This window comes from Watersipora subatra, chromosome 3 (assembly GCF_963576615.1).
Source record: "Watersipora subatra chromosome 3, tzWatSuba1.1, whole genome shotgun sequence".
Taxonomy (NCBI): domain Eukaryota; kingdom Metazoa; phylum Bryozoa; class Gymnolaemata; order Cheilostomatida; family Watersiporidae; genus Watersipora; species Watersipora subatra.
In genome coordinates, this window is record NC_088710.1 from 59969796 (window position 1) to 59984966 (window position 15171).

General features: G+C 35.4%; 1 protein-coding gene across 1 annotated transcript; it reads right to left on the bottom strand.

The window, feature by feature from the left end:
• Positions 1 to 7631: 7631 nt before the first annotated feature.
• Positions 7632 to 11272, bottom strand: LOC137391536 (uncharacterized). Its single transcript, XM_068078041.1, has 5 exons — positions 11168 to 11272; positions 10298 to 10462; positions 9396 to 9455; positions 8951 to 9114; positions 7632 to 8137 (listed from the first exon to the last, which is right to left on the bottom strand). Exons 1-4 carry the CDS (start codon positions 11243 to 11245, stop codon positions 8995 to 8997), a joined length of 423 nt encoding a protein of 140 aa, XP_067934142.1. The 5' UTR covers positions 11246 to 11272; the 3' UTR covers positions 7632 to 8137; positions 8951 to 8994.
• Positions 11273 to 15171: the final 3899 nt, after the last annotated feature.

Consider the following 15171-nt stretch of genomic DNA (forward strand, 5'->3'; position numbering starts at 1 on the left):
GTACTACAGGCAATACCTGAAAGATTACGCCACCGATGCCAAACCACTCACGCTCCTGACCAGCAAAGGAATGCCATGGAAGTGGGGAGAGGAAGAACAGCAGGCATTCGAAACCCTCCGACAAGGCCTTATCTCGACACCCGTGTTGGGATATCCCAACCCAAAGAATAAATATATTCTGGACACTGATGCCAGTAATGTGGGAATGGGGGTCATCCTGTCTCAGAACCAAGGAGGTAGGGAGACCGTGGTGGTCTATTACAGCAAGGCTTTCAGCCCAGCAAAACAAAACTACTGTGTGACGCGTAAGGAGCTCCTAGCAGTGGTAAAGGCCATCAAACACTTCCGGCCCTACCTGTACAGACAACAGTTCGTGCTCCGCACAGACCATGCCTCCCGGAGGTGGTTGTGTAGGAGAAGGGAGCCGTCAGCTCAAGTGGCTCGGTGGCTGGAAATTCTGTCAGAATTCTCGTACCAACTAGAGCACCTACCAGGGGCCAAGCACGGGAATGCCGATGGTCTGAGTAGACAGGTCTGTCCAAATGACTGTCGACAATGTATCCGAATAGAGGAAAGAGACGGGGGCCCTAGCAAAGAGGCAATGCTGAAAGGGGAATCTGACACAGTGGCAGCATATAAGTTACCGGGGGAACGAAACTTTCGATAGTTGGTACAGAGTCAAGTGGAAGGAACACAATCCGTGGCTAGAATGTTCTGGGCAATAAAAAACGACCAGGATCTACCGGAGGAAGAGTTAACCCTGGGGAGTAATGAGCTCCGGATCCTACATAGAAGACGGGAAGCCATGAGGTTGTCAACTAACGGTATCCTAGAAGTCAGGCTAGCGGCAAACGGCCACCCCAGATGGTGTACCCTATGCCCCCAGGCAGACCAGAACTGGGTGATTTGGGAGACGCACAGACTGGCCCATGCAGGTGTACACAAGACCGTAAAGAGGCTACTGTTAAATTGGTACTGGCCGGGACTGAAGGCCGACGTAAGACGACTCATCAAAACGTGTTATGACTATGACTGTCAGCCCTATTATGACACTGTATCATTATATTATAATCTCTGTATCACTCCTTTATATCATTTGTAGCACTATTATAACACTGTATCATTATATTATAATCTCTGTATTAATCCTTTGTAACATTTGTAGCACCATTATAACACTATCATTATAATATAATCTCTGTATCACTCCTTTATATCATTTGTAGTACTATTATAACATTGTATCATTATATTATAATCTCTGTATCACTCTTTCATATCATTTGTAGCATTATCATAACACTGGATCATTATATTATAATCTCTGTATCACTCCTTTATATCATTTGTAGCACTATCATAACACTGGATCATTATATTATAATATCTGCATTACTCCTTTATATCATTTGTAGCACTATTATAACACTGTATCATTATATTATAATCTCCATATCACTGTTTTATAGCCCTTGTAGCCCTATTATAAGACTGTATCATTATACTATAATCTTTGTATCACTCCTTTATATCATTTGTAGCACTATCATAATACTGCATCATTATATTATAATCTCTGTATTACTCTTTTATATCATTTGTAGCACTATTATAACACTGTATCATTATACTACAATTCCAGTATCACTCCTTTATATCATTTGTAGCACTATCATAATACTGCATCATTATATTATAATCTCTGTATTACTCTTTTATATCATTTGTAGCACTATTATAACACTGTAGCATTATACTACAATTCCAGTATCACTCCTTTATATCATTTGTAGCACTATTATAACACTGGATCATTATATTATAATCTCTGTATTACTCCTTTATATCATTTGTAACACTATTATAACACTGTATCATTATACTATAATCTCTGTATCACTCCTTTATATCATTTGTAGCACTATTATAACACTGGATCATTATATTATAATCTCTGTATTACTCCTTTATATCATTTGTAACACTATTATAACACTGTATCATTATACTATAATCTCTGTATCACTCCTTTATATCATTTGTAGCACTATTATAACACTGTATCGTTACATTAAAATCTCTGTATTACTCCTTTATATCATTTGCACCACTATTATAACACTGTATCATTATACTACAATTCCAGTATCACTCCTTTATATCATTTGTAGCACTATTATAACACTGGATCATTATATTATAATCTCTGTATTACTCCTTTATATCATTTGTAACACTATTATAACACTGTATCATTATACTATAATCTCTGTATCACTCCTTTATATCATTTGTAGCACTATCATAATACTGGATCATTATATTATAATATCTGCATTACTCCTTTATATCATTTGGAGCACTATTATAACACTGGATCATTATCCCACGACCAAACAAGAGTGAACCGATTGATTGGAAGAATTATGATAAATGCACATGTGCACACAACTCCCGAAAAATTATCTGTTAACGGCCGTCACCAAACCCTTGCAACGAAATCCTATCAACAAATTTAACTATTTTTCAGTAAAGTCGTTTAAGTATAATAATGATACAAAACGCATATAAACCTATTTAAATATGTTACCAAGCCTTTGAAAGGTTGACGCAAATTCCTAAAACTAACCCATCTGATCGGATTATACATAAATAGACAGATTTATTAGGACGAAAATCGTCACAAAAACGCTTGAAAAGCTTCGTTTAATAAAAGTTAAGACCGGAAATTGAAACGCCGAGCGACAGAGAATAGAACGATAAAGTCTTGCCACAAATCGCCACAAAACGCTTGAACAGCTTGGTTTATTAATAGTTTCGACCGACCTACGAAACGCCAATAAAGCCGTGCGACAGATAGTAGAACTGTTTACTGTGTACTGTTTGTCTACTGTTTGAGGCGTAGACCGATTTACAGGTACGAAAATGTGGTACACAGTTTATCAGCCTACGTTTTTGTCCAATTATCGAAGGTTTTTCAAATTAACTAGAACATCAGCCAGATTTCTTTACATCTTATCTACTAGAAATTCCAATGTCATATAGCCCACGACCAAAGTAGTAATGGAAAAAAGAAAGGGTACTGTTGGTTGTCGAAAAAGTAGTTCTCAGCAGGAATTGACAGAGTATAATGTAAATGAGACTTGTTTGAGATGATATAAAAAAATTTGAAGGAGCACGACTCAAAAAAGGCGCAACAGAAATAACAGAAATAAATATTAATAAAATAAATAATTAACTATCTCAAACTTATGTTTTACAATAATAAAATAAATATTAATTCAAGCTGTAGACCTAAACTACTGTACGTAATTTAAATAACAACAGCAATAATGATATACGTTTATTCTATCTCTTATTATATTGAAATGCAATATTAAAAGTAAATGGCAAGCTGCCGTGCAATATACAATTTGAAAGTTGTTTGTTGGTTAAAATAAATATTAATTCAAGCTGTAGACCTAAATTACTGTAAGTAATTAAACTAACAGCAGCAATAATCAAATATGTTTATTATATATCTGAAATGCAATGTTAAAAGTAAAATATATTGTAATATACTGTTTGAAAGTTGGTTGTGTTGAATGTAGAACGGTTTTGACAGCGATATGTAACAGAAATAAATATTAATAAAATAAATATTTAACTATCTCAAACTTATGTTTTACAATAATAAAATAAACATTAATTCAAGCCGTAGACCTAACCTACTGTACGTAATTTAAATAACAACAGCGATAATGAAATATGTTTATTAAATCTCTTGTTATATTGAAATGCAATATTAAAAGGAAAATGGCAAGCTGCCGTGCAATACACAATTTGAAAGTTGGTTGTTGGTTAACATAAATATTAATACAAGCTGTAGACCTAAACTACTGTACGTAATTTAACTAACAACAGCAATAATGAAATATGTTTATTATAGCTCTAAAATGCAATATTACAAGTAAAATATATTGTAATATACAGTTTGAAAGTTGGTTGTGTTGAATGCAGAACAGTTTTGACAACGATATGTAACAGAAATAAATATTAATAAAATAAATATTCAACTATCTCAAACTTATGTTTTACAATAATAAAATAAACATTAATTCAAGCCGTAGACCTAACCTACTGTACGTAATTTAAATAACAACAGCGATAATGAAATATGTTTATTAAATCTCTTGTTATATTGAAATGCAATATTAAAAGGAAAATGGCAAGCTGCCGTGCAATACACAATTTGAAAGTTGGTTGTTGGTTAACATAAATATTAATACAAGCTGTAGACCTAAACTACTGTACGTAATTTAACTAACAGCAATAATGAAATATGTTTATTATAGCTCTAAAATGCAATATTACAAGTAAAATATATTGTAATATACAGTTTGAAAGTTGGTTGTGTTGAATGCAGAACAGTTTTGACAACGATATGTAACAGAAATAAATATTAATAAAATAAATATTTAACTACAGTCAAACATGGATAACTCGAACTTCACGGGACCGAGCAAAAGTGTTCGAATTATCAGAGCGTTCAAGTTATCAGAGCACTGTCACAAGTCCATGTATTTACTTATTTATTAGTAGATACATGTACATATGCAAACTATAATATAAATCAAAAGCACAAATGGCTTGTTTCAAATTAAATGCTTCTAATGTAAAGTTTAAAACGTTTTTATCAAAAAGTATAGAGATTTTTCTATCACTTGAGATTGGTTTGTCGCTTGAGGTGATGTTATTGCCAGGACGTTTTTTTAGATTGACATTGGAAAAACTTGATCGTTGTTGAAATGCTCAAAAGAAAAGACATCTTTTTCTTTTGAGCGTTTTACCCACGATCAATTTTGCCAATTTTTCTTGAAGTTTATGCAACTTCAAGAAAAAGTTACCAAAGAAAAATCCCTTACTTTACCTGGGATTCGTTAAGAGCAACACTCCGAGGCAGTTCAATTAAAAGTTTTACGAGGTTTAACGGTACATTGTATATCACTCACGCTTTTTGAATGGATACTTATTGAATGTACACACGTATTCTGTGTTTAGGTCAAACGATGAATAGTTTTTTAGCTAAGAAAACGTATACGTTTAATAAAAACAATTTTTAGGACGTTTTAAACATTCAACATTCCGACGTTGATTCAACACGGAATCAACGTCGGAAAACTATTCGTCACGGCTAGCCGGTTCACGCACTCAAGGATTTTCGCCACGCACATACAAAACAACATGCGATTTTTGTTTTGTATGTGCGTGGCGAAAATCCTTGCGCGCGTGACCCGGCAAGCCCGTGCTATTAATCGTATAGCAGTATAAATCAAATTTGACCAATCCTTTAGAAAAGTCGTTGACAAAATTATTTTGCCGATGGTGGTAATAACAACGCTTATGAATTACGAAAAGATGAGGTTTACCTCTATGGCTTTGAATAAAGTGATTTTCTAAAGCGATAATAACCGTTTCGGTAGCCATTGGGCAAAAAAACAGTTCGAATTAACAGTGTTGAGTTCGAGTTATCTATAGCAATTTATCATTACGTGGGAACGGACCAAAGAAACCGTTCGAATTAACCATGTGTTCGAGCTATCCGTGGACGAGTTATCCATGTTTGACTGTATCTCAAACTTATGTTTTACAATAATAAAATAAACATTAATTCAAGCCGTAGACCTAACCTACTGTACGTAATTTAACAAACAACAGCAATAATGAAATATGTTTATTATAGCTCTAAAATGCAATATTACAAGTAAAATATATTGTAATATACAGTTTGAAAGTTGGTTGTGTTGAATGCAGAACAGTTTTGACAACGATATGTAACAGAAATAAATATTAATAAAATAAATATTTAACTATCTCAAACTTATGTTTTACAATAATAAAATAAATATTAATTCAAGCTGTAGACCTAACCTACTGTACGTAATTTAACGAACAACAACAATGCCAACAATAAAGAAATATGTTTATTATATCTCCGAAATGCAATATTAAAAGTTAAACGGCAAACTGATGTGTAATATACAGTTTGAAAGTTGGTTGTGTTGTGATGAATGTAGAATGGTTTTGACTAGAGATGCACCGATTCTAAATTCACCAGCCGATTCAGATACCGATCCGATATACCGATCTTAATTGAAAAATAATCCGATTCAGATACCGATTCAGATCTTTTGTGTTGCATAGATAGTAGCTCATTTTATTATGCAAATACAAACATAATGCAAAGAAAACATGAATATTATTGTATTTATTTGTTTGCATTTATGGAAAAAAATATATACATATTCACATACTGACATACCGTGCATGTAGTAACAAAACAGTCCATGTTTCTTGTAATTTGTAAATAAAGGTAATTACTGTTAGTGGTACAGTTCTATCTGTGATAACGAAGTCCCTCTTCTATTGTTGGATGAACTGCTGTGCTTGTACAAGTTTAGAGCAAATCAATGTTTCTTTTAAAAACCGTTAGTGATTCAATTATCTGGTCAGGTATAATTGCAGTGGCTCAAAACCTGGTCAGTTTCTGGGTCGTTTTGTAGAGGTGGAGCTTAATCAGGAAATGCAAATGTTTTGTCGGCACTAAGCGACGAGGTTTTAAGCAAGTGCCAATGTTTAGTCGGTTAGAAATTGAGTCTGTAATCTTTTTATTTTTTGTAACAAAATAAAGCATAAACATCGTTTTAGGCAAATCTTTAATCAAAAATATGAGATCTTTCATCAAACTAGCATAACGTATTCACATAGTTGTTTATCGTAGTTTTGTCGTGTTAAGACAAAATAGTAACATGCTCACGAAACGGAAAAAAATCTTCTCAAAAACACATCATTAATTATTCTGTATTCGTTTAAACAGTGTGTATGAAAAATATCTTACATACGTTGTAATATGATTGCACTTACATATATGTAACGCAGTATTATATAAGTTATCGAATATTTGTGATTATGTTCGAACCAAATAAAATGCACATTGACACAATTGTCTACTTTGCTACTATTCTGAGAGCTAAAGAAGATTCTATTTCATTTTAGTGTAACTATTTATGTTAGCGTATCGTAAGACAAAGATTGTGAAAAGGCAACAGAAGACATTAGTCTATCTTATCTTTACTGCAAACACCGACTTCTCCAACAACTAACTTTATTTAGATTTTGAACTAACCGCACTCTGTAGGTATTCATTTGTCAATTTGCTTATATATTTATTATTTATGTACAGCATTGTGTGACCAAAAAGATTTTCTTGATTTGTTGGGCAAAAAATATTTTGTTACTGTTGGCATGATGATGTATTTTCTTGCTTCAATATAAATAATGCATGTGGCAATTGTTGTGCATCATTGTTAGCAGCTTTCCCGTTACCTCCACAAGCACAACATAGCCAATTCTGGAAAATCAGAGGGCAGCACACACAAAACCTTTAGCATGATGTATGTCTATTGGCATTGCTGACGTTGTACAACATACATTGTTTGAAAAGTCGATGCGCAATGACAAAATGTCTGGTGATGGACCACTGGAACAATGATGGGAAATAGGTTGTTTCAGTTATCAGACGAATCTATCAAGATAAATTGTAAAGTTTAATAATTTTACTTTATTTGATATAAAAAGAAAATGTTGCACATAACTTAATTACTACCACATCAGCACCAAAGCCATAAAAGGCCTTTAACAAGCACAAATGAGAACAGAATAACACAGTAAAAAAGGGCTAATACATATACTACATGTAGATATGTGAAAATAAGTGAATATAAGTCAGGGTTATTTAAAAAAAAATCAGTTTTGAAAACCCTGAATGTTTTATGTATGCAGGTATGTTTTAATTTGATCAATATATTCACTCAAAATTGAGCACAGTACAAGCTGAAACAGTTCGAGTTTTTGCATATAAAAGTATTCCTATCTAAAACAAGTTTGTTCTCTATGGCTTCAGATGAATTGGCAATGAGGTGGAGGGCACGCCAGATGCCCTCTGGCGTGACCTCCCTTCATTGCCAGTTCACCCACAGCTATAGGGAACAAACTTGTTCTATGCCTATCTAGATATTGCATGTATTAGAAAGCCTCAAGAAGCATTTTTGCTCTGTCATTTCTTACTCCCTGCAAACTCCTCTTGGAGATCCTTGATCTAAAATAAAAACAATCATAGCATGTGTATTTACATCTCCTTGAACTTGTAAAGTACTGTGAATGCAGTATTCAAGTGGCATTATTTGCGATGATTTTTGACTTTGACAGGAATATTATTTGTTAATTTAATGAAGTAGATTGGAAAGTTACATTGGACATTGTGATTAGCTGGAAGTTAATTTGGCGATCTCAAAGAACCGGGCAAATCTGCTTTTGCTAGTTCCTGACTTTATTACTGTTTTTACAATAGTTTTATTTCACAATTATTTCCTGGCTTCATATATCTTCTCCGATCCTACATTGCTCAACCGACTTTGCCCATAGAGTTGACTTGTAGACGACAACAGCGACATTAGTCCAAGTACTCAGTCTATGAATCGGATGGTGTTGTGACACCTTGTTATTAATTTCTCAAAGAGTTGATAACAACTCCAGAGATGCTCCCAAATCCTGATTAGAGATTTGCAAATCACATCAAATCACCAATCATGAGATTGGCATCAAAGTACCAAAAAATGGATTACCCAGCTTGTAAATTAAATCAAATTAAAACCATCAATTACATAATGGATGATGGTTTTAATTTCATTTTATTTGAAAGCTGAGCAGTCATCCTTCTAAGTGATTTGATTTGGAGCAAAACGCATGCCAGCGATTTGATATGCTTTACAAATCTGGAATCAAAGATTTGGGAGCATCGCTGCGCAACTCTCTCCAATTCAGACACTGAGCACTTACACTAAAGTGACACGAAAGCATCATGCAACAGGGTTCTAATTTTAAAACTGAGTTACTGAATATTACCACTCACCGGACTGTTAGGTATGAAAGTAACATCAGGTGTCTGAGTTACATCTATAATGCTGTCGTTTGTGGCGTTTCGTAGATGTTCCCCACATCTATGGAAGCTCGCATAGCCTCTGCTCTTACTCCTACCCGTCCTGAGCAAGCACTGCATTTCCTCCTTATCTTGAGCTATAAATCAGAATGCTCGAGGCATTGAACGTTTGGCTGGGTGTGAACAGGCAACTTAACAAATATCGCAGTTGGCAGCAAATAATTTGTTTCTAAAACCTAATCCTGCCTACACAAGGGGTTCTTCTGCATTATCCTACTATAACTTCACGTTTTTCTAGCTACTAATCTAGGGCGATAAATGGCTTGAAGATCCGCCTACCAATGAAATTCCACATTTAACCATAATTAATATTGCACGATTTGCCTAAAATTTTATTGCTGGTTATGTGAGTGAGTACCTCCGCGTTACTATCAGATGTATTGTCTTGAGGATGCGGTCTCTTTGTTGGATTCTGTGACTAAAAATGTAAACAATATGTAAATTATGTATATCGACACCATGTGACAACATATATGAATTTATGCACATGTGTAGCATATTTATATTTGTGGGCACAATCTAACTAAATTCAAATTGGCAAAAGAGTCCAAACAAAGGCCTTGTTGCCAGGGCTCCAAAATAAGCATTCATTTGATCTTGCTTTTAATGATTGTTTTTGGAAATTTTAGGTGTGAAATATTAAATGTAAAATAAAATATTACGTCCAAGTTTAACCAAAGGCGTGAACTGCGATATAATACTATCTGGCGCATGTCTGAGGCCACGGGATGAGAAATTCTCAAGAAAAATCAGACAGATTGCCGTAAACTTCACTGGCTATTGGGTCAAGGATATGGTATCTGAGCATTCCAATCAAGTCCTTGTTTCTTTGCAATTCTACCAAATTTCTATGAGAGTGTAGATGAATTAAAATAAGAGTTTTTGTTTTTGAAGTTTGATGTACTGTGAGACCGAAAGCAAAGTATTGAATACAGCTTAGACATGTCGCAACCCTCACAGTAGTGTAGACTTAGATTTACTGCATTCTCTGATTTCGGGCTTACAAGAATATAAATGTGCACACGTGCTTTTGTTACAAGATAGCTATTTCAGAAATAACACAAATTAAAATCCATAAAAGTAATGAATATTATTTATCATCTCTATGTAAAATCCATACTATACTATCTGTGCATTTGCAAAGACATGGAAGGATAGCCCTGTCTAAATATATTGGACATACAATGACCGAGATTTGCTGTCCAAAAATATCCCTTGTAATAGGCTGAGTAAAATATTCTTGGTGTACTGGTAACTTACCCTCCGCTGTTCTTTGTACTTTTCCTTCTGGGTTTGCTGTCTTTCAGGGCCGTACATGCAGCCATACTCTTTTTCTTCGCCATACTCTTTTTCTTCGCCATACATACATAAATAGCCTTGACTGTCATGAATGACGTTCTTACCTCTCCAAATATCTTCACCTTGCTAAATTAGAGCAGATAAAATTTTAAAATTAAGAAACATGGTACAGATTTTTTAGATTCATTGGCTGAAAACATTGTAGGTTTTTAGCCTTACTTGATTGCTAACACTCAATTGAGAACTAACTGCTGCATGTATATGATGCTTGATACATTTATTGCTTGCTTGATTGTAATTATTAATATATACAATGATTTTTAATGTCATTTCAATTGCATGCCAATGCTTGTACACTGAAACCCATGTATATCTTCTAATCAAGGCTGCACTATATACTTGATTGTAATCCACTGCATGTCTGTATATACACGCAAATCCACTTCGTCAAATTAAGCTTAAGAGTTGAGTGTCTATAGAGAGTAATCCTTTATTGCTGAGAGGTAGATGGTGTGTATCCAGTGTGAGTTGCTAGTGAACTGATGAAAATTGTGTCAACTCTGCTTCAAGTAGGGCCTGTGACATCATAGATCACATGGTACAAAAACAAACCAAAAAAGGCTTCATAAAACTGCAGCATAAAAACATATAAGCTACTATTGACATGTACTTCTATTGCACAACAACCAAGCATAGGCCTACATTTTACAATCAAGGTTACACTTCACAATCAAGGTTACACTAAAATATCTGAGGTATAAAATGTTCATTTTCAACACAAGATCACAAATTAGGCAGTGGAGAAAAAGTGCTTTAAGGATATGAGATTACCTTCAAAAAGTCTTTCATGCTTGTTGAATATGCCGTCCTAATGGTTTGTGTAAAACTTGTTGCCATATTCGATTTCATGGGCTTTGATGGCTTGCTCAGCCTCGTCTAACAATAAGGCAAGAAGGAGCGCACAATGCTTAAATGCACTGCAATTAAAAAATATATTTGGTAGGCCCTCAGGGTCCTCGTAGAAGTTGACTGTCGTCAGCGATCATGTCATTCAGCTATCGAGGCTTCGATAACCTACCGACATGATTGCCAACTACAGGCACGGGAGGCCTGTAGGTAGGCCTATATAGAAGATGAAATGACGAATACATGAAGTCAGTTATGAATACATGATGACCCACTGAGGTCTTCTTTTAGGGTTGAAGCAATATGAATATGCAGTGCATTTCAATTAATTTTTTAAGACAAATTGCAAGCAGTAAGCGACTCTGACTACTGAGGACTACTGATCACAGGCAGGCTGTCTAGTCTGAAAATATAACTGCCCTGTATTGCAGGAGACTACAAAAACTTGCTTTACCTTGCCTCCTCTCCTACACTTTTTGTGAACCAAACAGATGAGATACAGCCTAGGCCTGGCGGTGCTACTGACAGCGCACCATTGTAGTAACAAGTTCAAATAAAATTTAAGATACACAATTAAATGGTTGTTCCTTAGGTAGCTACATACTGTCGTTGTTTCAAAGTGTGCTACAATTGAGACTTTGTAGTAATATAAAGTTAGTTGTTAAAAAAGTGTGTGCTTGCAGCAAATACAGTAAAGATAAGAAACTGATGTCTTCTGTTGCCTTCATTTTTACAATCAATGCCTAACGAGATGCTAATACTAATATTTACAGTGAAATAAAATAGAATCATTTTAGGCTCTCAGAATGGTAACAAAGTGGACAACCGTTTTAATGTGCATTTTATTTGTTCAGAACATAATCGTAACTTTTCAATATTTTATGTAATACCGCTTTACAAAAGTGTATTCATATTAAAAAAATTTAAAACTATTTTTAAAATATAAACGAATACAGAATAATTAATGGTGTATTTTTGAGAAGATTTTTTCCGTTTCGTGAGCGTGTTACCATTTATTCTTAACAAGAAAAAACTACGATAAACAGCTATGTAAATACTTTATGTTAATTTGCTAAAAGAACTCATATTTGTAATTAAAAATTTGCTTGGAAAAGATGCTTACGTGATATTTTGTCAAACAAAAAGATAACTACTCGATTTCTCAACAACTAAACGTTTGCAGCGGTTCGACTAACTTTAAAGCTTTTGTATTTCCGGATTAAGCTCCACCCCTACAAAACGACCCAGAAACTGACCAGGTTTTGAGCCACTGCAATTATACCTGACCCAATTATCTCAGTAAGACGTCTCTTTTCTTCCATCATTATCAATGTAGCCAAGCGTACTGAAGGGGATTCCCTTGCAACAGATGTTGGAGGACAGGCTACATACCGATACGCCACTGGGGTTACCGTTTTTTTGTACAATACAAACGATCCATTGTATCGTAAGGATCAAGAGAGTGATATATAACTTTATGCGTCGACTGTTTAAATTACTTTCGTAATGCTAGTAAATAGAAATATTACACTGCGTTCTTGTTTCCCATTTTTGTTATCTTGTTCGTGATTGCTTGCAATAAAACCTATCGCTGTAATTGGGAAATACCGCACTTTTTGTTTACGTTCTGGCTAAAAAGTTTCCTTCGCTGTGTTGATCAGGTTATAGACATGAAATAAATTGTGTGGCAGGCCTGAAATTCATTAAAGGCCGGTTCACACTATATCGCCGTGTCTCGGCGTTTCGCTTTCGGCGTTCATCGTCGATTATGTGAACCGTGAATTGATGGCATCGACGAAGCCTCGCGGACACGTCGGGAAAGTTTGTAGCTGTCAAACTTTCCCGATAGTTCGCGGAGCATCGACGACAGCACGTGCAATGTGAACCATTTCGGCGAAGACAATTCGCAATCGCGGATAGCGTGGTTTCTGTTTATGATAATTGCTGCAGGACTATATTACACTCGTTGGACTAGCAGGGACCAGAGACACACGACAACATTTTTATACTGACTTGTTTTGTTTATGATAAATTTATGAAAATATTCTTGTAAGGCCTATGTATATTTACTCACCGAAAAAAACATTTCACAGTTCTCATTGCGCAATGTATAATAGAGTGCGTTAAATTGTCCTTCTTGATTTCTTCTCTTCTAGGCTGGACGCACCTACCATCTTCTTTTATGCCTTTTTCAGGTGTAACGCTCTGCTGCTGCTGTTGTCTAAGTCGGTTGCTTCGTCTGAGCAATGCTAGGACAATTACTTTTCTTAGTTTTAATTTTCTATCCATCTTCAACAAAAGCGATCACTCGATGCGCGTGGTACTAGCTTTTGCTACTAAACCGAAACGCGAATGTTTACGCGCGTCTCAATGGTCTGTTATTAATTAGGCCACGCCCATCGCTGACGCTCCAGTGACCGCGTTATATATGAGAACGTAATCTCGACGACTGTTCCCTGATACAAACGCGGATGGCTTTGTGCTAGTGTGAACATTGTCATCATCGACAATCACCGAAGTATTGTTGCATCAACGCCGAGATACGGCGACATAATGTGAACCAGCCTTTAGTAAAAGTAAGAAGCTTACAGCTGATGATTTTTTATTAGTATAGCAGGCTAAAATACAGTTTTCTGCTAAATGGTTGATCTGTAAAAAGTATCGGAAGGTTCAGATTTTTAAAGAAAAGATCGGCCGATACCGATTCAGATACTTGACACTCATCGGCACCGATACCGATTCCGATACCAAAATCGGGGCAACTCTAGTTTTGACAGCGATATGTAACAGAGAGCAAACGTTGGCATTTACGCGTCTGGAAGTTTCATGCAAACTGGAGTGAAATAAAGAAATATTCTTGTCATAAAAGGGCGTTGTAGTAACGCCCTACCTTGTAGATAAGATGTAAAGAAATCTGGCTGATGTTCTAGATAATTTGAAAAACCTTCGGTAATTGGACAAAAACGTAGGCTGATAAACTGTGTACCACATTTTCGTACCTGTAAATCGGTCTACGCCTCAAACAGTAGACAAACAGTACACAGTAAACAGTTCTACTATCTGTCGCACGGCTTTATTGGCGTTTCGTAGGTCTGTCGAAACTATTACCGGTAATAAACCAAGCTGTTCAAGCGTTTTGTGGCGAATTGTGGCAAGACTTTATCCATTGAACTTAAAGGGGTTTTAAGTTCAATGACTTTATCGTTCTATTCTCTGTCGCTCGGCGTTTCAATTTTCGGTCTTAACTTTTATTAAACGAAGCTTTTCAAGCGTTTTTGTGACGATTTTCGTCCTAATAAATCTGTCTATTTATGTATAATCCGATCAGATGGGTTAGTTTTAGGAATTTGCATCAACCTTTCAAAGGCTTGGTAACATATTTAAATAGGTTTATATGCGTTTTGTATCATTATTATACTTAAACGACTTTACTGAAAAATTCAAGATTTTTTATAGTAAAATCCAATTTTATGATCATACTTACCATACAGTTACTATATGCTTAATTGTTCGAATTTAGCTTTTGGCGGACAAAAAAAGCTTTCCTTGACCCATCCTTATCCGCTTCCAACTACGCAAGCTCAGTTTTGTGAGTCAACTTGCACGCAGAGAGAAGGCAACTCCCGTGGGGAGGAAGGGTGGGTCTATAGTAACTGTATGGTAAGTATGATCATAAAATTGGATTTTACTATAAAAAATCTTGAATTTTATTTCACATACTTCCATACAGTTACTATATGCTTAATAGAATCCCACAGACACAGGTGGCTGGGCAGGAGTTGTCTTGTATGGAATTCACTAAGCGGATTAAAATGTAAGGGTCAAAGGAGGGGATACTAAAGGATATCACCCCGAACCCTTTTCTTCGTAAGGTGTGATAGGAGGGGAAAACTCCTCACCCAAGGAATTTATCTGCTCGTGGAGTGCCT